General features: G+C 44.3%; 2 protein-coding genes across 3 annotated transcripts in view; one reads left to right on the forward strand and one right to left on the reverse strand.

Annotated features, from left to right (window-relative positions):
• Positions 1 to 14,162, forward strand: part of lrrc75ba (leucine rich repeat containing 75Ba) — a 34,775-nt gene extending 20,613 nt beyond the window's left edge. Inside the window, exons 3-4 of the mRNA XM_061985845.2 lie at positions 1,964 to 2,076; positions 12,060 to 14,162. Coding sequence (XP_061841829.2) covers positions 1,964 to 2,076; positions 12,060 to 12,651 — 705 coding nt within the window. The 3' untranslated portion in view covers positions 12,652 to 14,162. The remainder of the gene's footprint in view (positions 1 to 1,963; positions 2,077 to 12,059) is intronic.
• Positions 14,163 to 17,510: 3,348 nt separating this feature from the next.
• Positions 17,511 to 26,708, reverse strand: part of ggt5a (gamma-glutamyltransferase 5a) — a 43,545-nt gene continuing 34,347 nt past the window's right edge. For both annotated transcript variants that reach the window (XM_061985868.2, XM_072914288.1), the window contains exons 9-13: positions 25,976 to 26,160; positions 25,804 to 25,895; positions 22,751 to 22,857; positions 22,520 to 22,630; positions 17,511 to 18,770 (exon numbers count right to left, since the gene is read on the reverse strand). In XM_061985868.2, coding sequence (XP_061841852.2) covers positions 18,624 to 18,770; positions 22,520 to 22,630; positions 22,751 to 22,857; positions 25,804 to 25,895; positions 25,976 to 26,160 — 642 coding nt within the window. In that variant the 3' untranslated portion in view covers positions 17,511 to 18,623. The remainder of the gene's footprint in view (positions 18,771 to 22,519; positions 22,631 to 22,750; positions 22,858 to 25,803; positions 25,896 to 25,975; positions 26,161 to 26,708) is intronic.

Here is a 26,708-nt window from a genome sequence, read left to right on the forward strand (position 1 = left end):
AATATTTTGAAAAACTTGATTTATTTCAGTAATTACATTCAAAAGGTGTAACTTGTACATTATATTTATTCATTGCACACAGACTGATGCATTCAAATGTTTATTTCATTTAATTTTGATGATTTGAAGTGGCAACAAATGAAAATCCAAAATTCCGTGTGTCACAAAATTAGAATATTACTTAAGGCTAATACAAAAAAGGGATTTTTAGAAATGTTGGCCAACTGAAAAGTATGAAAATGAAAAATATGAGCATGTACAATACTCAATACTTGGTTGGAGCTCCTTTTGCCTCAATTACTGCGTTAATGCGGCGTGGCATGGAGTCGATGAGTTTCTGGCACTGCTCAGGTGTTATGAGAGCCCAGGTTGCTCTGATAGTGGCCTTCAACTCTTCTGCGTTTTTGGGTCTGGCATTCTGCATCTTCCTTTTCACAATACCCCACAGATTTTCTATGGGGCTAAGGTCAGGGGAGTTGGCGGGCCAATTTAGAACAGAAATACCATGGTCCGTAAACCAGGCACGGGTAGATTTTGCGCTGTGTGCAGGCGCCAAGTCCTGTTGGAACTTGAAATCTCCATCTCCATAGAGCAGGTCAGCAGCAGGAAGCATGAAGTGCTCTAAAACTTGCTGGTAGACGGCTGCGTTGACCCTGGATCTCAGGAAACAGAGTGGACCGACACCAGCAGATGACATGGCACCCCAAACCATCACTGATGGTGGAAACTTTACACTAGACTTCAGGCAACGTGGATCCTGTGCCTCTCCTGTCTTCCTCCAGACTCTGGGACCTCGATTTCCAAAGGAAATGCAAAATTTGCTTTCGTCAGAAAACATGACTTTGGACCACTCAGCAGCAGTCCAGCTCTTTTTTTCCTTAGCCCAGGTGAGACGCTTTTCGCGCTCTTTCTTGGTCAACAGTGGCTTGACACGAGGTATGCGGCAGTTGAAACCCATGTCTTTCAAGCGTCTCTTGGTGGTGGATCTTGAAGCACTGACTCCAGCAGCTGTCCACTCCTTCTGAATCTCCCCCACATTTTTGAATGGTTTTTTTTTCACAATCTTGACCAGGGCGCGGTGATCCCTATCGCTTGTACACTTTTTCTGACCACAGTTTTTCCTTCCCTTTGCCTCTCCATTAATGTGTTTGGACACAGAGCTCTGAGAACAGCCAGCCTCTTCAGCAATAACCTTTTGTGTCTTTCCCTCCTTGTGCAATGTGTCGATGGTTGCCTTTTGGACAGCTGTCAAATCTGAAGTCTTCCCCATGTTTGTGTAGGCTTCAGAACTGGACTGAGAGACCATTTAAAGCCCTTTGCAGGTGTTTTGAGTTAATCAGCTGATTAGTTTGTGGCACCAGGTGTCTTCAAAATTTAACCCTTACACAATATTCTAATTTTGTGACACACGGAATTTTGGATTTTCATTTGTTGCCACTTCAAATCATCAAAATTAAATGAAATAAACATTTGAATGCATCAGTCTGTGTGCAATGAATAAATATAATGTACAAGTTACACCTTTTGAATGCAATTACTGAAATAAATCAAGTTTTTCAAAATATTCTAATTTACTGGCTTTTGTATATATTTATATATTATTCACTTTTACCAGGGCAAGCGGCCCTCTGTGGGGCAGCCATAACTGCCATGTGGCCCTTAATGAAAAGGAGCTTGACGCTACGAGCTAATTGCTTTCAATTGCGTCTTCGCTCCATTTACTTCATTTTACAAGCGTATAGCGTTTGCTTACAGTTGGCATATTGTGCTTAATGGTCACCTCATTGCTGAGTTTTACGACCATAACTGCAGAACTTATGTCCAGATTTGAACACTTGTCTGCAGTCTTCGTGTAAAAGTAGAGAAAATGATGTTTTATGCATGTGGGATGTTGGAATTTGCAAGCAACTTTTATATTTTGCCCGAGTTGTGTTTGTGTTTCAATCCAAGCTCTCGTCTACAGGATGCAGACACCATCAAGTCGTCGGATAAAATTTGCAGACAGCTGATCTACCACCTGACCCCACATTCCAAGTGGCTGAGGCAGAGCATGTCCAGACAGAAGTCCCAGGCATGGTAAGCCCTTCTGTCTAATAAGAACATCAATCTGCAGCTCCGTGCAACCCAGCAGAGAGTGGAGGAGATTTCCATCTCTGCAGCTGATATTAAATTAGGGACAGAGCTGGCCACGGGCCGACCTGATGGGAGCGCCATGGTAACCACAGCTGTCAATCATCCTTCATTTTAAGTGCTTGTCCTCTCTCTCTCTCTCTCTCTCTCTCGCTCTCTTCCCTCGCTGGAATTGTTCCCCCATCTGTTAGTACACAAAGTTAGATTTATCCATACATCTATGTTGTGTTTCTCAGATAGCTCTGTCAAGAAACATCCATCCATCCATCTTCTGCTTATCCGAGGTCGGGTCGCGGGGGCAGCAGCCTAAGCAGAGAAGCCCAGACTTCCCTCTCCCCAGCCACTTGGTCCAGCTCCTCCCGGGGGATCCTGAGGCGTTCCCAGGCCAGCCGGGAGACATAGTCTACCCAACGTGTCCTGGGTCTTCCCCGTGGCCTCCTACCGGTCAGACGTGCCCAAAACACCTCCCTAGGGAGGCGTTCGGGTGGCATCCTGACCAGATGCCCGAACCACCTCATCTGGCTCCTCTCCATGTGGAGGAGCAGCAGCTTTACTTTGAGCTCCTCCCGGATGACAGAGCTTCTCACCCTATCTCTAAGGGAGAGACCCACCACCCGGCGGAGGAAACTCATTTGGGCCGCTTGTACCCGTGATCTTGGATGGCCAGTAGTGCTTTATAGCAGCAGGCCGGCCTCCAGGGCCCCAAATCCCCCCCCTCTGTTGCGAGTTGTTGTGATTATATGTAACATGTTAATGTGTGCTATGCTATGTGAGGTTTTTTCCTTGGACTCAGTCTGGACCCCTCCCGAGGGTCCAGCCTTAGACTGATATTTTTTTTACTCTTCCCCCTTTCCCAATGTCACCTTTTTCCCACCTTTTTTAAAGGGGAACATTATCACCAGACCTATGTAAGCGTCAATATATACCGTATTTTCCGCACCATAAGGCGCCCTGGGTTATAAGCCGCGCCTTCAATGAACGGCATATTTCAAAACTTTGTCCACCTATAAGCCGCCCCGTGTTGTAAGCCGCATCTAACTGCGCTAAAGGAATGTCAAAAAAACAGTCAGATAGGTCAGTCAAACTTGAATAATATATTAAAAACCAGCGTGATGTGGGCGCGCATGGAGTCGTATATCAACATGGACGGAGCTGCGTGAAAAAAGCCACCCGGCTTTAATAATATATTAAAAACCAGCGTTCTAACAACTCTGTTCACTCCCAAAATGTACGGTAATGTGCAAATGTGCAATCAATAAGCATCAATAACTTCATGTTGCTCGAACGTTAATGTCACAACACACAAAATAAACCTAACGCTCACTTTCTGAAGTTATTCTTCATTCATAAATCCCTCGAATTCTTCTCCTTCGGTGTCCGAATTAAAAAGTGGGCGAATACGGGATCCAAAATGGCCGGCTCCGTCTCGTCGCAGTTCTGTGAATCCTGCCTTCCGGAAAGCTCGGACCACAGTTGTGACCGAAATATCCGCCCAGGCATTTACGATCCACTGGCAGATGTTGGCGTATGTCGTCCGGCGCTGTCTCCCTGTCTTAGTGAAGGTGTGTTCGCCTTCGGTCATCCATTGTTCCCACGCCGTTCGCAGTCGTGCTTTAAATGCCCTGTTGACACCAATATTGAGCGGTTGGAGTTCTTTGGTTAAATATTGCCTTAAGTTTAAATTCTGCGTTATACGTGTGTCGCTTAGTAGGAGCCATTTTGTGGTCTTTACAGATGTAAACACACAAATGAAATGAAACGCAATATCCGGGGGCTTCTTCTTCTATGGGGGCGGGTGGTTGCTTACAGTAGAAGAAGAAGCGCTTCCTCTTCTATGGGGGCGGGTGCTTACCTTGGCGGTTGCTTACCATAGAAGAAGAAGCGCTTCCTCTTCTACGGGGAAAAAAGATGGCGGCTGTTTACCGTAGTTGCGAGACCGAAACTTTATGAAAATAAATATTTATATTAATCCATATATAAGGCGCACCGGGTTATAAGCCGCACTGTCAGCTTTTGAGTAAATTTGTGGTCTTTAGGTGCGGCTTATAGTGCGGAAAATACGGTACCTTGATGTTGCAGAAAAAAGACCATATATTCTTTTAACCGATTTCCGAACTCTAAATGGGTGAATTTTGGCGAATTAAACGCCTTTCTAATATTCGCTCTCGGAGCTGTGACGTCACATCGGGAAGCAATCCGCCATTTTCTCAAACACCGAGTCAAATCAGCTCTGTTATTTTCCGTTTTTTCGACCGTTTTCCGTACCTCGGAGACATCATGCCTCGTCGGTGTGTTGTCGGAGGGTGTAACAACACCAACAGGGACGGATTCAAGTTGCACCAGTGGCCCAAAGATGCCAAAGTGGCAAGAAATTGGACGTTTGTTCCGCACACTTTACCGACGAAAGCTATGCTACGACAGAGATGGCAAGAATGTGTGGATATCCTGCGACACTCAAAGCAGATGCATTTCCAACCATAAAGTCAAAGAAATCTGCCGCCAGACCCCCATTGAATCTGCCGGAGTGTGTGAGCAATTCAGGGACAAAGGACCTCGGTAGCACGGCAAGCAATGGCGGCAGTTTGTTCCCGCAGACGAGCGAGCTAAACCCCCTATCGACCCTAGCTTCCCTGGCCTGCTGACATCAACTCCAAAACTGGACAGATCAGCTTTCAGGAAAAGAGCGCGGATGAGGGTATGTCTACAGAATATATTAATTGATGATAATTGGGCTGTCTGCACTCTCAAAGTGCATGTTGTTGCCAAATGTATTTCATATGCTGTAAACCTAGTTCATAGTTGTTAGTTTCCTTTAATGCCAAACAAACACATACCAATCGTTGGTTAGAAGGCGATCGCCGAATTCGTCCTCGCTTTCTCCCATGTCGCTGGCTGTCGTGTCGTTTTCCTCGGTTTCGCTTGCATACGGTTCAAACCGATATGGCTCAATAGCTTCAGTTTCTTCTTCGATTTGGTTTTCGCTACCTGCCTCCACACTACAACCATCCGTTTCAATACATGCGCAATCTGTTGAATCGCTTAAGCCGCTGAAATCCGAGTCTGAATCCGAGCTAATGTCGCTATAGCTTGCTGTTCTATGCGCCATGTTTGTTTGTGTTGGCATCACTATGTGACGTCACAGGAAAATGGACGGGTGGTTAAAATCAGGCACTTTGAAGCTTTTTTTAGGGATATTGCGTGATGGGTAAAATTTTGAAAAAAACTTCGAAAAATATAATAAGCCACTGGGAACTGATTTTTAATGGTTTTAACCCTTCTGAAATGGTGATAATGTTCCCCTTTAAGGAACGCCGTAAGTGGCTGTTCCGTCGGCGGTCCCGTCTTGTCTCCCTGTAACGTATGTCTGCTTTTAGTGGGACTGTGCCAAAAATGAAATTTCAGTTCTTATGTGTCTTCCATCCATCCATCCATCCATTTCCTACCGCTTAATCCCTTCGGGGTCGCGGGGGGTGCTGGAGCCTATCTCAGCTACAATCGGGCGGAAGGCGGGGTACACCCTGGACAAGTCGCCACCTCATCACAGTTCTTACGTGTCTTGTACATGTTAAAGAATGGACAATAATAAAGCATCTTGATTCTTGAATCTTGAATCTTGATATTGGAAAATAACTGTGAGGTTCAAACTGCAGACTTTGAGGACCAAATCTGTTAAAAAATAGTTTTTTTTGTGACAAGCTTTCTAAAGGACATCACCTGGAAGAAAATGTTGCATCCTATTAAATCAGCGCCAACCCCCTGACCGCTGAGACTCGCTACTATTTGCCTAATGGATCATTTCATTACGCAATGTAAATGGAATTGAACACATGGTTATGTAACGCCTCATAAATAAACGCCTTGAATCAACATGTTGTCAATCAAATCCACCATCATTAATTGTGTGATGGCGCTTATGTCATCATTACTGCAGTCTGAGGCTGCCTAATGGTTAGAATGTTTATTCACATTAATCACAGTATACACATTCATCATTTACAACTGCTGTATGTCTGAAATATGCCAATTGTCCCTGTATTTTAGTAACAGAAAAGTCTATTAAACGTCGGTATACTATGTTTCCGTCACAACAGAGAAGTGTGTTTTGTTGTGTAAATGGTAAATAAAAAGAGAATACAACAAATCCTTTTCAACTTATATTCAATTGAATAGACTGCAAAGAAAAGATATTTCATGTTCCAAATGAGAAACTTTTTCTTTTTTTTTTTTGTAAATAATCATTAATTTAGAATTTAATGGCAGCAAAAAAATTATCACAGGGGCATTTTTACCAGTGTGTTACATGGCCTTTCCTTTTAACAACCCTCAGTAAAGGTTTAGGAACTGAGGAGACACATTTTTGAAGTGGAATTCTTTCCCATTCTTGCTTGATGTACAGCTTAAGTTGTTCAACAGTCCGGGGGTCTCCGTTGTGCTATTTTAGGCTTCATAATGCGCCACACATTTTTAATGGGAGACAGGTCTGGACTACAGGCAGGCCAGTCTAGTACCAGCACTCTTTTACTATGAAGCCACGTTGATGTAACACGTGGCTTGGCATCTTCTTTGGCTATTTTTAAGACCCTTCTTAAAGCCCATTTTTATTCACTGGCTTTTAACCCAGCATGAGTCTTTAAACTGTTTTTAGCTTTTAACTTTTTGAACTCTTTTTAACTTTTAAACTGTTTTTATCTAACAAACTGTTCTTAGGGTAATTTATATTTGCTTTTTAAATGTGTATTTTTTATTTCTGTTTTAAATGTTATTTTTTAGTCTGTTCTTTGCCTCCATTTCTTTGTGGTGTACAGCCCTTTGTTTTTCAACTGTGCTTGTCTTAAAAGGGCTTTATAAATAAAGTTGGTATGGTATGGTATGGTATTGTCTTGCTGATATAAGCAGGGGCGTCCATGATAATGTTGCTTGGATGGCAACATATGTTGCTCCAAAAAGCTGTATGTACCTTTCAGCATTAATGGTGCCTTCACAGATGTGTAAGTTACCCATGTCTTGGCCACTAATACACCCCCATACCATCACAAAAAGGTTATGACAGACCGCATTGAAAAACGGAATGGAATTTTACTTTTTTTTTTACTGAATGAGACACCCAGATTAGAATGTACATGAAAATAAAGAATGTGGGATTTACAATATTAACTATGAAGGATAAAACACTGAATATTGACAACATATGAACGTCACACCTCCTCTCCATCCACATATTTTACAAATAAGCAAAACGCAATAAAATTGCAACAAACACAGCGAAATATAAAGCGAAGGGTAAAAAAAAATTTAAAAAAAACTACAATCTGGTACATGTGATACATCACTAAGCTTTAGAACTTTGTTGTAAAAATCTCCTTCCACGTCTGTCCCTGACACCCACATGTCAGGCTCTGGAAACACTCTGTGGAAACGCTCCCCACCCACACTGCTTGGTGCCTCGTCTGAGCTGCTATGACTTACATTACCATAGTAACTAATTAGATGACCATAGTAACTAATTATATGACCATAGTAACTAATTAGATGACCATAGTAACTAATTAGTTGACCATAGTAACTAATTGATGACCATAGTAACTAATTAGATGACCATAGTAACTAATTAGATGACCATAGTAACTAATTATATGACCATAGTAACTAATTAGATGACCATAGTAACTAATTAGTTGACCATAGTAACTAATTGATGACCATAGTAACTAATTAGATGACCATAGTAACTAATTAGTTGACCATAGTAACTAATTGATGACCATAGTAACTAATTAGATGACCATAGTAACTCATTAGATGACCATAGTAACTCATTAGATGACCATAGTAACTAATTAGATGACCATAGTAACTAATTAGATGACCATAGTAACTCATTAGGTAACCATAGTAACTAATTAGATGACCATAGTAACTCATTAGATGACCATAGTAACTCATTAGATGACCATAGTAACTCATTAGATTACCATAGTAACTAATTAGATGACCATAGTAACTAATTAGATGACCATAGTAACTAATTATATGACCATAGTAACTAATTAGATGACCATAGTAACTAATTAGTTGACCATAGTAACTAATTGATGACCATAGTAACTAATTAGATGACCATAGTAACTAATTAGATGACCATAGTAACTAATTATATGACCATAGTAACTAATTAGATGACCATAGTAACTAATTAGTTGACCATAGTAACTAATTGATGACCATAGTAACTAATTAGATGACCATAGTAACTAATTAGTTGACCATAGTAACTAATTGATGACCATAGTAACTAATTAGATGACCATAGTAACTCATTAGATGACCATAGTAACTCATTAGATGACCATAGTAACTAATTAGATGACCATAGTAACTAATTAGATGACCATAGTAACTCATTAGGTAACCATAGTAACTAATTAGATGACCATAGTAACTCATTAGATGACCATAGTAACTCATTAGATTACCATAGTAACTAATTAGATGACCATAGTAACTAATTAGATGACCATAGTAACTCATTAGATTACCATAGTAACTAATTAGATGACCATAGTAACTAATTAGATGACCATAGTAACTCATTAGATTACCATAGTAACTCATTAGGTAACCATAGTAACTAATTAGATGACCATAGTAACTAATTAGATTACCATACTAGTATATCATGCAAAAGTGCAGATTCCAAGCATGTAAAGACGTAGTATAGTTGAAGACTTAGTCATTAGAAAAGATAAGTGCACATCATAATGGCAGCTACACTTTACATCTTAAACATCTAAAATAATTAAAGCTGCAAGCAGCATTGGTCGGGCCCGCATATTTGGCAGGTGCTAGTCCTAAGTGTCCCAATACTTTTGTCCAGTTTTAGTAGTAAGTGTCCCAATACTTTTATCAAGTTGTAGTCCTAAGTGTCCCAATACATTTGTCAAGTTTTAATCCTAAGTGTCCCAATACTTTTGTCCAGTTTTAGTCCTAAGTGTCCCAAAACATTTGTCCAGTTTTAGTCCTAAGTGTCCCAATACTTTTGTCCAGTGGTAGTTCTATGTGTCCCAATACTTTTGTCACGTTTTAGTCCCAAGTGGCCCAATACTTTTGTCACGTTTTAGTCCTAAGTGTCCCAATACTTTTGTCCAGTGGTAATCCGAAGTGTCCCAATATTTATGTCAAGTTGTAGTCAAGTGTCCCAATACTTTTGTCAAGTTTTAGTCCCAAGTGGCCCAAAACTTTTGTCAAGTTTTAGTCCCAAGTTTCCCAATACTTTTGTCAAGTTGTAGTCCCAAGTGTCCCAATACTTTTGTCCGGTGGTAGTCATAAGTGTCCCAATACTTTTGTCTACTTTTAGTCTGAAGTGTCCCAAGACTTTTGTCTAGTGTACCTACCTTGTCTGCATTGTGTGGGCACGTTGGTGCTTCCTGCTTTTAAGCAGCCATCTTAAAAAAACAGCAGCGCAGCAGCATCAGCGCAGCGGGTCTTTGAAGGGTCATAAAATCAAAACCGGAGCAGGTATTGAAACGCTGTTATACACAAGGGTTTAATCTCTCTCCTGTGTTAGTTTGAAGCCGAAACGACAAACACGCTCAGAGGAGATAGATTTTGAAGAAAGGTGACCGGTTTTTACAAAAATGTTGTTTTGAAGGGGGAATAGCAAACTTCCTGTTGATTTTTGCTGGGGGTTGACAGTTTATGAAATGTAGGTCTAAGTGAGACCTACATATAGGTTTTTGTTTCATGTCTCTCCGACCTTCCCAATTGGAGTTACAGGCAGTTTTGTCAATTTTTTCATCCGAGGAGCAGTTTTTTGTGTGTTTTATTAAAAAATTGCGCTAGAGCACAATTTTGAGATTTGGGGTTAGTTTTTTTTTTAGATCGCAATTTCTGCTAGTCCTGATGTGTGCGTTCAGTTTGGTGAGTTTTGAAGCATGTTAAGGGGGTCAAATTACAGCTCAAAGAGGCAAAAGTGACTGTTTTTAGTACTTTTTTGTCTTGAAGGGGGAATTGCCAACTTCCTGTTCATTTTAGCCCGAGAATGTACTATTATGAAATGTAGGTCTAAGTCAGACCTACATAGAGGTTTTTGTTTCATGTCTCTCCGACCTTCCTAGTGGGAGTTACAGGCAGTCTAGTTGTTTGTCTAGAGCGGGACTTCTCCCTTCACTATTAGTCTTATTTTGTATATTATGGAGAACCTGAGTCCTCTACTGTAGACATTTGATTTTGGTATTTTTATTTTGCCAGAGTTACAAGAGCGCTCTGCGGACGATCGTCTCTATGACATCACTATTTTAAGAATCTGCAAGTTTTTTTTAACTGATGTCATGTGCAACCAACTGAATAGCCCAAATGATGACAAAGAAGAGGACCTATAATGGAACCTTGTGGAACACCACTAGTTGTGTGGATGAAAAAGAGAGGACCTATAATGGAACCTTGTGGAACACCACTAGTTGTGTGGATGAAAAAGAGAGGACCTATAATGGAACCTTGTGGAACACCACTAGTTGTGTGGATGAAAAAGAGAGGACCTATAATGGAACCTTGTGGAACACCACTAGTTGTGTGGATGAAAAAGAGAGGACCTATAATGGAACCTTGTGGAACACCACTAGTTGTGTGGATGCTACAAGGCATTGACATGTTATTCTGATTCAGCTAGTGCTTAAATGTTTAATGCCCTTTTTCTACCACACTTTTCATTGTGTCGGAACAGTTCAAGTATCAAAACGCTGTGCTCGGCTAGGACAGCGTTCTATTTAAGTATGCCAGATTACCAGGAATTCCTGGTTTAGCGAGGCATTTTTCCCTTTGAAAATGGAATGAGCCGATTTTCAAACTTGCCCAACTCCCACAAAAAGGTTCCAAAAATTCCAGTTTTCCCGGCATTACCAGGAACTTTTCCCCATTGAAAATGAACGGGCAAGTACAAACCTCTTCATTTCCCACATTTTTTTATTCAATTGTAACCGTTCCAACATTCAGACAGTCCACTCACTCTGGACATTCAAGCCAACATGTTTACCGGTTCTGAAAATTCCCTGATTACCAGGAATTCCCACTTTTCAATTTCAGGTTTTCCCGGCATTACCAGGAACCTTTCCCCATTGAAAATGAACAGGCAATTACAAACCTCTTCATTTCCCACATTTTTTATTCAATTGCATCCGTTCCAACATTCAGACAGTCCACTCACCCTGAATATTCAACCCAACATTTACCGGTTCTGAAAATTTCCTGATTACCAGGAATTCCTACTTTTCAATTTCAGTATGTCCAATTAACTTTTGTATTTCAACTACTCCCACATTTGTAATCCGATTTCAACCGTTCCAACATCAAAACATCTGTCTCCGTCAAGACATTCAAGCTATTAATTAAAAAATACTAGAACAATTCTTGGTTTTCTCAGCATTACCAGGAATGTATCCCCATTGAAAATGAACGGGCGATTACAAACCTCTTCATTTCCCACATTTTTTACTCAATTGCAACCGTTCCAACATTCAGACAGTCCACTCACCCTGGACATTAAGGGATGCAGTCGTCTGCGAACAAGCTAAGTGGAGCAGCTTTGCGTGCGCTATCAAGTTTGCACGGGTTTTAATACGCGCAAACCTTTGGTACTGTGGATCAGGCCCACGGTGTGTTTTAGGTTTTACTCGGTGCACTAAAGAGCTCTGTTATCTTGGCTGGCCTGGATGTTTTGGCTCTGCTGTTTAGTCAGTGTCCATGCTGCAGTCAGCCTTTTGCCCCCAGCCCATTTTACTCGCCCCATTCACCCCCTCTGTTACACAACACAGAAAACACAACATGAATGTAGGCTCGTGTTTCCAGATCAGTGAACCAAACTAAAACCTTGTTGTTCAGACTTTTAAAGCTAAATAGTCCTTTACCTAATATGTGTGTTCCTTTCACCCTTACAGTCTGAAGACGACGCTGCAGAAAAAGCTGTCCAACGACACTGTGGACTTGTCGGGCATCCCTCTGTCCACCAGGGATGTCCGTCAGGTGGCCTTCTACCTCCAGAACAATAGAGACAGCGTGGCGGCGGTGGACATCAGCTTTACTGAGCTCCAGGACGAAAACCTCAGGGTTCTTCTTCCCCTTCTCGCCTCACTGCCCAAACTCAACAACCTGGCCCTGAACGGCAACCGTCTCACCTTGGCTGTACTCAAAGACCTGACTGAGATGCTGAAAGACCCCAAGAAGTTCTCCAGCTTGGCCTGGATAGACCTGGGCAACAATGTCGACATTTTCACCATGCCCCAGCCGCTGTTGGTGGCTCTGCGGCGGCGCTGTAGCCTGAAGAGCAGCCTACCCACCATCTATGAGTACACAGAGGGCCAGCCCTACTCCTACCACCTGGAGACGTCTATCGAAGAGCCGAGTCACTACGAGGAAGAGGAGGAAGAAGATGCACAAGAGGGTGTGGTCGACAAATATGACTTGGAGCCGTGGAGCTTAGGTGAGAAGCAGCTCTCCAAAGAATTCACCTTTCACTACTGTGAGAGGTGATGGAGTGTGCTGTCACACAGCCAGGCCCAGAATATACCTTTAGCTCGACCACCCTCACACCCACCAGCTCAGTCACCCTTTTAGGCACAAGGGGAGGGAAACAACATTGTGAAACTCTCAACCAAGCAATTTCAAGACGTCACAGAATGAACCTGCACCGGATGACGGAGGAGCGGCAGCCACGGTTGTAGACTTACCGTGTCGGTGGATGGTGCTCTTGGCAACGGGATGCGGTTTCATCGGAGGACTGGATTCATAGGAGAAGGGTTTCTTTCTCTTGCTGTGTCGCGCACCCCCCCTTTACTCAATCTCTGTCTGATCGTAGCAGCTGAGAAGCCAATACCAATTTCAATCAGTCGCCGGCCGGGCTGGAGAAGCAGATTTCCGGTAGCCGCTCAAGTGGTTTTGAAAGCAGTGCGTCCCTCTGGGGTCCGGACCGGGACTGAGACGATCTCCGGCAGGCAGAGCTTCAACCCCACATTGTGTGTTCTCTGTTAAGCTCTCAACAAAAGCTATGACACAAGTTCAACAGACTATACAGCCGTCGGCCCGTCACGTGACCCGAGCAAAACTGCTAGGTCAAGACTTTTTTTTTTTTTTTTTCAACCCCCTTTCCTAATGTCTACTTGTGAATACCCTTGCGTACATGTAAACCCCCGAAGTAAAAACATGTCTCTCACTCAATGTTTTTGGTGTTTTGGTGAGCAAAAGCAATCTTGGAAGACGACAGGTAGGACTCAGCAATGGTTTCCATACTTGCTTAAATGCCGGTATCCACCTCTGTGATGCGGTCATTGCCGGCGTTTCGGTACGTCCATACCACTGACCTCTGAATCCACACAGCACACAAACTCATTTAAGCAGCTGTTGTCTTGTCTTTGTTCATTCGATGATGTGTCTGTTGTCCCTCACGTATACCTGCCGTTCTTCAGCGGTTTTCTTCTCTTTAGGACTGTTACTTGGTGACTTAGCCAGACTTGAAGTGGTCGTGTCTTTTGCAGTAGCACACAAGGTCGGACTGACTCAAACACTGCAATGCACTTCAATGCACTTTTTTCTGTGTGTGTGTTTCTCCATATTGCATAGCTCTATAGACCAATAGTATGAGGAGGCTTTCATCTTTTAAAATGCTGATCCAAATGGCTCCTGATTGTTCTAAGAACCTGTTCCATCCGAATATACTCCTAAATGTTTAAATGTGTATTTTATACATGGTGTTGTTCCAGTAAAGTGTCTGACTACCGATGTAATGATTTGTGTTCTGTTGTCTTTTGTCCAATTCTGTGACTATAGCGGCTCTCATTACATCAAACGGTGTCTACTGGAGTCATTAGCCAGGAACCAAAGGCCAAAATATGTAACCTCATTTGTGATTGCAGGCACCTTTTACGTTGATTTGTTTAAGTCTGAGCAAGGGAGAACACTTATCCACTTTGTAGCGTCTTTCATGTATACACATTCCCTTGTAGCTTGTATTTGCCAAAGCCAAATTCTGCCAATAAAACAATTGATCCACTGAGTGAGGAATGTCTGGATTTGTTTCCTTTTCAGCTCAGTTGATTGATTTATTTATGGAGATTAGTCTGCAAACGGGCCAGTGATCACTGAGGACTGCTGCAACCGGATTGGTTGGCAGGATTCTAAACAAGCTTCCGAGCCAGCGGCCGCAGACCGTCTGCGTCCCCGCCTGGGCCTCCGCCCCTTGTTTGCCAAAAAGTCACGGTTTGTCATAGGATGAGAACCTACCCATGATGCTCCTGGCAATCTTTTGTTCCTGCAGCCAGACATTGTAATGTGGCATTTGCAACAGGTGGGTCCCATAAGGTCAAAACACAGTGTGATGGTCACACCCCCTGAGGTCCAAATACCATTTGATGGGGCAACAGAACCATCCATCCATCCTCTTCCGCTTATCCGAGGTCGGGTCGCGGGGGCAGCAGCCTAAGCAGGGAAGCCCAGACTTCCCTCTCCCCAGCCACTTCGTCCAGCTCCTCCCGGAGGATCCCGAGGCGTTCCCAGGCCAGCCGGGAGACATAGTCTTCCCAACGTGTCCTGGGTCTTCCTCGTGGCCTCCTACTGGTTGGACGTGCCCTAAACACCTCCCTAGGGAGGCGCTCGGGTGGCATCCTGACCAGATGCCCGAACCACCTCATCTGGCTCCTCTCGATGTGGAGGAGCAGCGGCTTTACTTTGAGCTCCCCCCGGATGACAGAGCTTCTCACCCTATCTCTAATGGAGAGCCCCGCCACCCGGCGGAGGAAACTCATTTCGGCCGCTTGTACCCGTGATCTTGTCCTTTCGGTCATAACCCAAAGCTCATGACCATAGGTGAGGATGGGAACGTAGATCGACCGGTAAATTGAGAGCTTTGCCTTCCGGCTCAGCTCCTTCTTCACCACAACGGATCGATACAGCGTCCGCATTACTGAAGACGCCGCACCGATCTGCTTGTCGATCTCACCATCCACTCTTCCCTCACTCGTCAACAAGACTCCGAGGTACTTGAACTCCTCCACTTGGGGCAAGATCTCCTCCCCAACCCAGAGATGGCACTCCACCCTTTTCCGGGCGAGAACCATGGACTCGGACTTGGAGGTGCTGATTCTCATCCCAGTCGCTTCACACTCTGCTGCGAACCGATCCAGTGAGAGCTGAAGATCCTGGCCAGATGAAGCCATCAGGACCACATCATCTGCAAAAAGCAGAGACCTAATCCTGCAGCCACCAAACCAGATCCCCTCAACGCCTTGACTGCGCCTAGAAATTCTGTCCATAAAAGTTATGAACAGAACCCACCGCCAAAAAGTCAGGTTTAATGTCAGAGCATTAAATGCAAGACAAATAAAGACACACATTTTGTGTTATCCTGACAATGTTTAAACCAGGGCTGTCAAACGTACAGTCCAGGTTTTATCCGGCCCGCGGGATGAGTTTGCTAAGTATAAAAATGAACCTGAAATTTTTTGAATGAAAGAAACTGCTGTTCTAAATGTGTCCACTGGATGTCGCAATAGCAATTCGGGGGGTGGGGCAAGGCGTGGTTGAGGGCGTGGTTAAGGGGGGAGGAGTATATTGACAGCTAGAATTCACCAAGTCAAGTATTTCATACATACAGGTAAAAGCCAGTAAATTAGAATATTTTGAAAAACTTGATTTATTTCAGTAATTGCATACAAAAGGTGTAACTTGTACATTATATTTATTCATTGCACACAGACTGATGCATTCAAATGTTTATTTCATTTAATTTTGATGATTTGAAGTGGCAACAAATGAAAATCCAAAATTCCGTGTGTCACAAAATTAGAATATTACTTAAGGCTAATACAAAAAAGGGATTTTTAGAAATGTTGGCCAACTGAAAAGTATGAAAATGAAAAATATGAGCATGTACAATACTCAATACTTGGTTGGAGCTCCTTTTGCCTCAATTACTGCGTTAATGCGGCGTGGCATGGAGTCGATGAGTTTCTGGCACTGCTCAGGTGTTATGAGAGCCCAGGTTGCTCTGATAGTGGCCTTCAACTCTTCTGCGTTTTTGGGTCTGGCATTCTGCATCTTCCTTTTCACAATACCCCACAGATTTTCTATGGGGCTAAGGTCAGGGGAGTTGGCGGGCCAATTTAGAACAGAAATACCATGGTCCGTAAACCAGGCACGGGTAGATTTTGCGCTGTGTGCAGGCGCCAAGTCCTGTTGGAACTTGAAATCTCCATCTCCATAGAGCAGGTCAGCAGCAGGAAGCATGAAGTGCTCTAAAACTTGCTGGTAGACGGCTGCGTTGACCCTGGATCTCAGGAAACAGAGTGGACCGACACCAGCAGATGACATGGCACCCCAAACCATCACCCAACCATGCAAATTTTGCATTTCCTTTGGAAATCGAGGTCCCAGAGTCTGGAGGAAGACAGGAGAGGCACAGGATCCACGTTGCCTGAAGTCTAGTGTAAAGTTTCCACCATCAGTGATGGTTTGGGGTGCCATGTCATCTGCTGGTGTCGGTCCACTCTGTTTCCTGAGATCCAGGGTCAACGCAGCCGTCAACCAGCAAGTTTTAGAGCACTTCATGCTTCCTGCTGCTGACCTGCTCTATGGAGATGGAGATTTCAAGTTCCAACAGGACTTGGCGCCTGCACACAGCGCAAAATCTACCTGTGCCTGGTTTACGGACCATGGTATTTCTGTTCTAAATTGGCCCGCCAACTCCCCTGACCTTAGCCCCATAGAAAATCTGTGGGGTATTGTGAAAAGGAAGATGCAGAATGCCAGACCCAAAAACGCAGAAGAGTTGAAGGCCACTATCAGAGCAACCTGGGCTCTCATAACACCTGAGCAGTGCCAGAAACTCATCGACTCCATGCCACGCCGCATTAACGCAGTAATTGAGGCAAAAGGAGCTCCAACCAAGTATTGAGTATTGTACATGCTCATATTTTTCATTTTCATACTTTTCAGTTGGCCAACATTTCTAAAAATCCCTTTTTTGTATTAGCCTTAAGTAATATTCTAATTTTGTGACACACGGAATTTTGGATTTTCATTTGTTGCCACTTCAAATCATCAAAATTAAATGAAATAAACATTTGAATGCATCAGTCTGTGTGCAATGAATAAATATAATGTACAAGTTACACCTTTTGAATGCAATTACTGAAATAAATCAAGTTTTTCAAAATATTCTAATTTACTGGCTTTTACCTGTAGTCCTTGGTATTAACCTTTTCCTCAGTGTGAACATGAAATATCTTGTCTTTGCAGTCTATTCAATTGAATATAAGTTGAAAAGGATTTGTTGTGTTCTCTTTTTATTTACACAACGTGACAACTTCACTGCTTTTGGCTTTTGTAAATGTCCACCAATAAACACACAAGGTTGTTGTTTTTCTTGTATTTTAGTCAAGTCATTTAAAAAAGGTAAACATGGTGGGTTATAGGCCACTATAGGAGCTGGCAGCTACACAACAGCAAAGCACACAATAGCAATCCAGCCAGAAATATGTAATAAGTGTCCTTAACTGAACAATATTGCAGTCTAAAACAACACGTGTCAATATTAACAAGCCTCAAATCATTCTAGTGGCACATTAGGTACATACAAAGAAGCATATTATAAAGTAACAAACATGTCAGTTTACTGCGTCATGACCTAAAATTAATGAATTATTGTGGCCACAAGGTGGCACCAAAAAAACAACAATTACCACTTCAGGTTAAAGACAGCATAAATCCATTCCAGATGGTTAATAATAAATAGTTTAGTGTGTTTCATACCTCCCATTGTTCTCTGTTTGACTTGTTTTGCTTAATCAAGCTTTTTCTAACATGACACACTACAAAATAACACAATTATATATGATTCCATCTTATATTGTATTGGATTAATATGGATATGGGCCACCAGTCTAGGTTCTGTCGGAGGCAGATATTTACATATATCCGGATTTAAGTTGTACTTCTTTCATTTATTAGTCATATTTGAAAACAGCTCGTATTTTCCATTTATTCTCTTGATGCTCTGTCAGCAAGTATACTGTGTGTGTTAACCTTGAGTTCTTTGGAATGTGTTTAGACTAGCATTTTGTTTTGGCTACAGAGATGGGACGAGAGAGAGGGTGGTGGGATCGGGAGGACAGACCATTTTGTGGAGGCGCAAGAGAATGTTCTATGGTTGGACTGGTCTCAATCAAAAATGTATATTGGCAAAGCTTTGAGAATATACAAGAAAATACCTATTCTGTCTCTGGTGGTTTTTCAACTCAGCTTTAAGTGTCGGAAAGAACTTGGGAGCGAATTGTGACTTGAATTCCCTGGGAGGAACAACTGGTCCAAAACGCAACAGTTCCAATATCGATACATCATAAGTGGAAAAAGTTGTATAGGGACGTTCTTAATTCAAATCCATGATTGCAGTACATGTTGCATTTTATTCAGCTACACAAATATACCGTATCCATCATTACTGTCACATGGTGTCAGTAACCTGCCGCTTTGCCCAGTTTCCTGGCATCAGACACGGCACAGATGCAGCCATCCTCCTCCGCCACAGCGTTGACCACGTTGTAGAACTTCTTGGCACTTTTCTGCACGTGTCCCAGGGCTTGCAGATCCTCGACCACATGCTGCAACACAACATCCACTTGACTTGAGTTGGAGTGGATTTGGAACATGCATGCATACAACAGGATACATCACACATGCATGCATACAACGTGATGCATCACACATGCATGCATGCAACGTGATGCATCACACATGCATGCATGCAACATGATACATCACACATGCATGCATACAACATGATACATCACACATGCATGCATGCAACATGATACATCACACATGCATGCATACAACATGATACATCACACATGCATGCATACAACATGATACATCACACATGCATGCATACAACATGATGCCTCACAATTTCCAGTTTCTCTATTCAACATGTTGGAAAAGGAGTAGGAAGAAGCAGAGCTTATTTAATCCTACCCCTTTTCCTTTACATACCGTATTTTCCGCACTATAAGCCGCACCTAAAAACCACAAATTTTCACAAAAGCTGACAGTGCGGCTTATAACCCGGTGCGCCTTATATATGGATTAATATAAATATTTATTTTCATAAAGTTTCGGTCTCGCAACTACGGTAAACAGCCGCCATCTTTTTTCCCCGTAGAAGAGGAAGCGCTTCTTCTTCTATGGTAAGCAACTGCCAAGGTAAGCACCCGCCCCCGTAGAAGAGGAAGCGCTTCTTCTTCTACGGTAAGCAACCACCCGCCCCCGTAGAAGAAGAAGCGCGCGGGTATTACGTTTCATTTCCTTTGTGTGTTCCATGTTGATATACGACTCCATGCGCGCCCACATCACAGATGGTGTCAAAAAACAAGTGAAGCACACAAATACAACACTCGCCGTCATTCCGGGTGGATTAACCAAAGAACTCCAACCGCTCGATATTGGTGTCAACAGGGCATTTAAAGCATGACTGCGAACGGCGTGGGAACAATGGATGACCGAAGGCGAACACACCTTCACTAAGACAGGGAGACAGCGCCGGACGACATACGCCAACATCTGCCAGTGGATCGTAAATGCCTGGGCGGATATTTCGGTCACAACTGTGGTCCGAGCTTTCCGGAAGGCAATGACTTCGACGAGACGGAGCCGGCCATTTTGGATCCCGTATTCGCCCAACTTTTTAATTCGGACACCGAAGGAGAAGAATTCGAGGGATTTATGAATGAAGAATAACTTCAGAAAGTGAGCGTTATGTTTATTTTGTGTGTTGTGACATTAACGTTCGAGCAACATTAAGTTATTGATGTTATTGCTCTGCACTATTTTGAATTTTACTATGTTTGTGATTGCACATTACCGTACATTTTGGGAGTGAACAGAGTTGTTAGAACGCTGGTTTTTAATATATTATTAAAGTTTGACTGACCTATCTGACTGTTTTTTTGACATTCCCTTTAGCGCAGTTAGATGCGGCTTACAACACGGGGCGGCTTATAGGTGGACAAAGTTTTGAAATATGCCGTTCATTGAAGGCGCGGCTTATAACCCAGGGCGCCTTATGGTGCGGAAAATACGGTAGTTGCTAAAACTTTTGTTCACATCCTGTTCTCAATGTATTCACAATATACTCCATAATTAATCACAATAAAAATAAATACATAATAATGAGTGAAGTAAGTTATATTTCATATGGTGAGATGAGTAAGATTAAATAGAAAATGAATGGATGGATGGAATAAATCCAGAAAGTTTATCACAGTTCTTCTTCTTTGTACTTTGTAAACTTTGTGAAGAGTTTCTTGAAGTGGATCATATTAGTACATTGTTTGATTTCTTTGCTTAATCCATTCCATCATTTAATTCCACATACTGATATACTGAAGGTCTTAAGTGTTGTACGTGCATACAAATGTTTTAAATGACATTATATTTCTCCTCTTTTATTAAGAAGAATTGTTGCACTTTCTTGGCTAGCAGGTTATAGTTTGCTTTGTGTATCATTTTAGCAAATTCACTATGTGGTGGAATTTCAGTATTTTCGATTGTTGTCGATGTTCTCTATATCCAACATGATGTATTATTACAACTGATCTTTTTTGTTAATGAATGAATGAAGTGTACTTCTGTAGTTATTTCCCCATATTTCTACACAGTAACTCAGATATGTAACACTAGCGAGCAGTTGAAAATATGAAGTGATTTTTGGTCTAGAACATCCATCCATCCATCCATCTTCTTCCGCTTATCCGAGGTCGGGTCGCGGGGGCAGCAGCCTAAGCAGGGAAGCCCAGACTTTCCTCTCCCCAGCCACTTCGTCCAGCTCTTCCTGTGGGACCCCGAGGCGTTCCCAGGCCAGACGGGAGACATAGTCTTCCCAACGTTTCCTGGGTCTTCCCCGTGGCCTCCTACCGGTCGGACGTGCCCTAAACACCTCCCTAGGGAGGCGTTCGGGTGGCATCCTGACCAGATGCCCGAACCACCTCATCTGGCTCCTCTCCATGTGGAGGAGCAGCGGCTTTACTTTGAGCTCCTCCCGGATGGCAGAGCTTCTCACCCTATCTCTAAGGGAGAACCTGCCACCCGGCGGAGGAAACTCATTTCGGTCGCTTGTACCCGTGATCTTGTCCTTTCGGTCATAACCCAAAAGCTCATGACCATAGGTGAGGATGGGAACGTAGATCGACCGGTAAATCGAGAGCTTTGCCTTCCGGCTCAGCTCCTTCTTCACCACAACGGACCGATACAGCGTCCGCATTACTGAAGACGCCGCACCGATCCGCCTGTCGATCTCAAGATCTCACTCTTCCCTCACTCGTGAACAAGACTCCGAGGTACTTGAACTCCTCCACTTGGGGCAAGATCTCCTCCCCAACCCGGAGATGGCACTCCACCCTTTTCCGGGCGAGAACCATGGACTCGGACTTGGAGGTGCTGATTCTCATCCCAGTCGCTTCACCTTCAGCTGCGAACCGATCCAGTGAGAGCTGAAGATCCTGGCCAGATGAAGCCATCAGGACCACATCATCTGCAAAAAGCAGAGACCTAATCCTGCAGCCACCAAACCAGATCCCCTCAACGCCTTGACTGCGCCTAGAAATTCTGTCCATAAAAGTTATGAACAGAATCGGTGACAAAGGGCAGCCTTGGCGGAGTCCAACCCTCACTGGAAAAGTGTCCGACTTACTGCCGGCAATGCAGACCAAGCTCTGGCACTGATCATACAGAGAGCGGACTGCCACAATCAGACAGTCCGATACCCCGTACTCTCTGAGCACTCCCCACAGGACTTCCCGAGGGACACGATCGAATGCCTTCTCCAAGTCCACAAAACACATGTAGACTGGTTGGGCAAACTCCCATGCACCCTCAAGGACCCTGCCGAGAGTATAGAGCTGGTCCACAGTTCCACGACCAGGACGAAAACCACACTGTTCCTCCTGAATCCGAGGTTCGACTATCCGGCGTAGCCTCCTCTCCAGTACACCTGAATAGACCTTACCGGGAAGGCTGAGGAGTGTGATCCCACGATAGTTAGAACACACCCTCCGGTTCCCCTTCTTAAAGAGAGGAACCACCACCCCGGTCTGCCAGTCCGGTCTAGAACATGTTTTGCTTAATTCATTATTGACATGTTTCTTGCTACTTTGTGTTGTATATTTTTTACATGAGATTTCCAGTTCAATTTATCATCAATCATTAAAACCTAGAAATTTGGTTTCATTTACTGTTTCAATTTCTATTCCGTCTATTTGTGTTTGTGTTTGACCTTCTCTGCTAAAATTAACATTTGTATATAATGTAGTTTGGTGGGTTCCAAAAAACAAAAAGCATGTATTTAGTGAGTTACCGTATCGAAGTTGGGTTCAAACTTCACCGCATTATCAGAGTCCACAAAAACAACCGGTGTGGCAATCGCCTCCTTGAGGCTCTTTCCAAACCAAAGGTGATTGATGATTGTCTGGAAGGAAGAAGGAACAAAGCGTTGGCCAGATGATGAAGAGCAGACATAACGAGAAGAGTGAAAGGCATCAGTGTGCTGTAATTGATCTAACAGGGTTGGACTGCCAAGGACACCTACAGAGGCCATGGCTGTCGTGATCATAGTGGAACCAGTTGAGCCGATCACCAGCGTCTTGGACTTGGACCTGAGCACGGTGGGAGCCATGGAGGACGGGGGCTGCTCCCCTGCGAACAGAACAAAGGCCTTGATGCGCTATTCATGCTCAATTATGCAAAGAAAATGGCGAGACGTGCAATCAGCATATGTCTTTTGGCCCTGAATGGCAGCTGTTAAGGATACAGTGCATCCAGAAAGTATTCACTTGTTCCGCATTTTGTTATGTTACAGTTTTATTCCAGAATGGATACATTTATTTTTGTCCTCAAAATTCTACAGACAACACCCCGTAATGACAAAGTGAAAAGTTGTTTTATTTTGCAAATGTCCATCCATCCATCCATCTTCAACCGCTTATCCGGAATGGGGTCGCAGGGACAACAGCTCCAGCAGAGACCCCCAGACTTCCAGAGCAACATTAGCAACTTCCTCCTGGGGAATCCTGAAGCGTTCCCAGGCCAGAGAGGAGATGTAATCCCCCCCATCTGGTCCTTGGCCTGCCGCGGGGTCTCCTCCCAGTGGGATGTGCAACGAGGACCTCCCTAGGGAGATGCTGGTGAGGCATCCGCACGAGATGCCCGAACCACCTAAGCTGGCTCCTTTCCAAGCGAAGAAGCATCGGCTCTACTCCGAGTCTCTCTCGGGTGACTGAACTTCTCACCCTATCTCTAAAGGAGATGCCAGCCACCCTTCTGAGGAAACTCATTTCGGCCGCTTGTATCCGCGATCTTATTCTTTGGGTCATGACCCACACTTCATGACCATAGGTGAGAGTAGGAATGTAGATAGCTTTGCCTTCTGGCTCAGCTCTGGTTTGGTCCCAACAGTGCGGCAGAGAGACTGCAGTACTGCCCCAGCTGCTCACATTCTCCGGCTGATTTCCTTCTCCATCTTTCCCTCACTCGTGAACAAGACCCCGAGATACTGAAACTCCTCCACCTGGGACAGAGTCTCGTCCTCTACCTGGACTGTACAAACCATCGGTTTCCTGATGAGAACCATGGACTCAGGTTTGGAGATGCTGATCCTCATTCCACTCGGCAGCAAACCGATCCAGTGAGAGCTGAAGGTCATGAACCGAAGGTGCCATCAGGACCACATCATCTGCAGACAGCAGTGACGCAACCTTTAGCCCCCCGAGACGTATACCCTCTCCGCCATGGCCACGGCTCTGCTTAAAAATCCATCCACCCATCCATCCATCCATCTTCTTCCGCTTATCCGAGGTCGGGTCGCGGGGGCAGCAGCCTAAGCAGGGAAGCCCAGACTTCCCTCTCCCCAGCCACTTCGTCCAGCTCTTCCTGTGGGACCCCGAGGCGTTCCCAGGCCAGCCGGGAGACATAGTCTTCCCAACGTGTCCTGGGTCTTCCTCGCGGCCTCCTACCGGTCGGACGTGCCCTAAACACCTCCCTAGGGAGGCGTTCGGGTGGCATCCTGACCAGATGCCCGAACCACCTCATCTGGCTTCTCTCGATGTGGAGGAGCAGTGTTTTTACTTTGAGCTCCTCCCGGATGGCAGAGCTTCTCACCCTATCTCTAAGGGAGAGCCCCGCCACCCGGCGGAGGAAACTCATTTCGGCCACTTGTACCCGTGATCTTGTCCTTTCGGTCATAACCCAAAGCTCATGACCATAGGTGAGGATGGGAACGTAGATCGACCGGTAAATTGAGAGCTTTGCCTTCCGGCTCAGCTGCTTCTTCACCACAACGGACCGATACAGCGTCCACATTACTGAAGACGCCGCACCAATCCGCCTGTCGATCTCACGATTCACTCTTCCCTCACTCGTGAACAAGACTCCGAGGTACTTCAACTCCTCCACTTGGGGCAAGATCTCCTCCCCAACCCGGAGATGGCACTCCACCCTTTTCCGGGCGAGAACCATGGACTCGGACTTGGAGGTGCTGATTCTCATCCCAGTCGCTTCACACTCGGCTGCGAACCGATCCAGTGAGAGCTGAAGATCCTGGCCAGATGAAGCCATCAGGACCACATCATCTGCAAAAAGCAGAGACCTAATCCTGCAGCCACCAAACCAGATCCCCTCAACGCCTTGACTGCGCCTAGAAATTCTGTCCATAAAGGTTATGAACAGAATGGGTGACAAAGGGCAGCCTTGGCGGAGTCCAACCCTCACTGGAAACGTGTCCGACTTACTACCGGCAATGCGGACCAAGCTCTGGCACTGATCATACAGGGAGCGAACCGCCACAATCAGACAGTCCGATACCCCATACTCTCTGAGCACTCCCCACAGGACTTCCCGAGGGACACGGTCGAATGCTTTCTCCAAGTCCACAAAGCACATGTAGACTGGTTGGGAAAACTCCCATGCACCCTCAAGGACCCTGCCCAGAGTATAGAGCTGGTCCACAGTTCCACGACCAGGACGAAAACCACACTGTTCCTCCTGAATCCGAGGTTCGACTATCCGGCGTAGCCTCCTGTCCATGAAAATGACAAACAGGATAGGTGACAGAGTGCAGCCCTGGCGGAGACCAACCCCCACTGGAAACGGATCCGACTTACATCCATTATTACATCTTTGCAAATGTATTAAGAATAAAAAAATACAACTCACATGTGTGTAAGTATTTACAGTCTTTGCTGAATACTTTGTTGATGCACCTTTGACAGCAATTACAGCCTCAAGTCTTTTTGAATACGATGCCACAAGCTTGGCACTCATACAGTATCTATGGGAAGTTTTACCCATTCCTCTTTGCTTATTCCTCTTTGCAGCGCCTATCGAGCTCCATCAGGTTAAATGAAAAGTGTTGATTGAACACCCAACTGCGCCCAAGACCCAACCTCCGGGCTGATGATGTTAGCTTGTCTTGAAGAATTTGGAGGTAATCCTCCTTTTCCATTGTCCCATTTAGTCTCTGTAAAGCAGCAGTTCCATTGGCAGCAAAACAGGCCCAGAGCATAATACTACCACCATCTATTTTGGAATACAGCTGTAACATAACAAAATGTGAAACAAGTGATATAGGAATATAGTTGGGCCTACCTGCATAGAAACGATCAACTTTCCCACAGAAGTCCGACAACTGATTGTTGAGGATAACTCCGGTTTTTGGAGAAAATATTTTTGCACCAAATCTGTGAGTAAAATGAATGAAGAAGCCTGAAGATGCAGATATGTAAACATCTAGAACAACCTGGGAGGTGAGTGCACTGACATGTGGTTGATGCTGCTGGTGACGGACACAGCTGAGCCGTCCTGGGCCAGCACGGAGACATGGGTGGTGCCAACACCGTCCAAGTACGGCGTTATGTTGTAATACCGGGCCTCGTGCGTCCTGTCATCGGTAATCAAACTGCGGATGTGATTGGCAAAGATCTCCTCTGTGAATTTCTTTGGCAGCTGTAAGAAGGACAGAATGATGAAGGAAACATTTGATCCCTAATCTGCTCGTGGCCGTTTTTATCTCCGCAGGGTAAGGGAGCTTTTATTAGAAGCCGCTTTGTGTTTAAGCCCCTCTCTTATTTGGGCCGAGCCACGTGAGCTTTGGATCAATATGTTCTTAAGCCCCTTTCACACAGATTCTGAGAAGTAGGGACCGAAGACCTGGTGTCGCCTCACATGTGCTATTCACTCACTAAACAATGTTGGGTTGAAAAATAATCTGATTTTACCCCAACTGCTGGTTCAGAAAAGGATGAACTTATTTTAACTCAACATTTTGGGTTAATTTTTTCAACCCATCTTTTGCGTTGAATTATTTAACCAAAACTTTGAGTTATGATAACTTAATTTTGGGTTATTCCCAACCATACTTGCCAACCTTGAGACCTCCGATTTCGGGAGGTGGGGGAGGGGGGTGGGGGTGAGCGTGGTCGGGGTGTGAGGGGGGCGTGGCTAAAAGGGGAGGAGTATATTTACAGCTAGAATTCACCAAGTCAAGTATTTCA

This window comes from Nerophis lumbriciformis, linkage group LG12 (assembly GCF_033978685.3).
Source record: "Nerophis lumbriciformis linkage group LG12, RoL_Nlum_v2.1, whole genome shotgun sequence".
Classification (NCBI taxonomy): Eukaryota; Metazoa; Chordata; class Actinopteri; order Syngnathiformes; family Syngnathidae; genus Nerophis; species Nerophis lumbriciformis.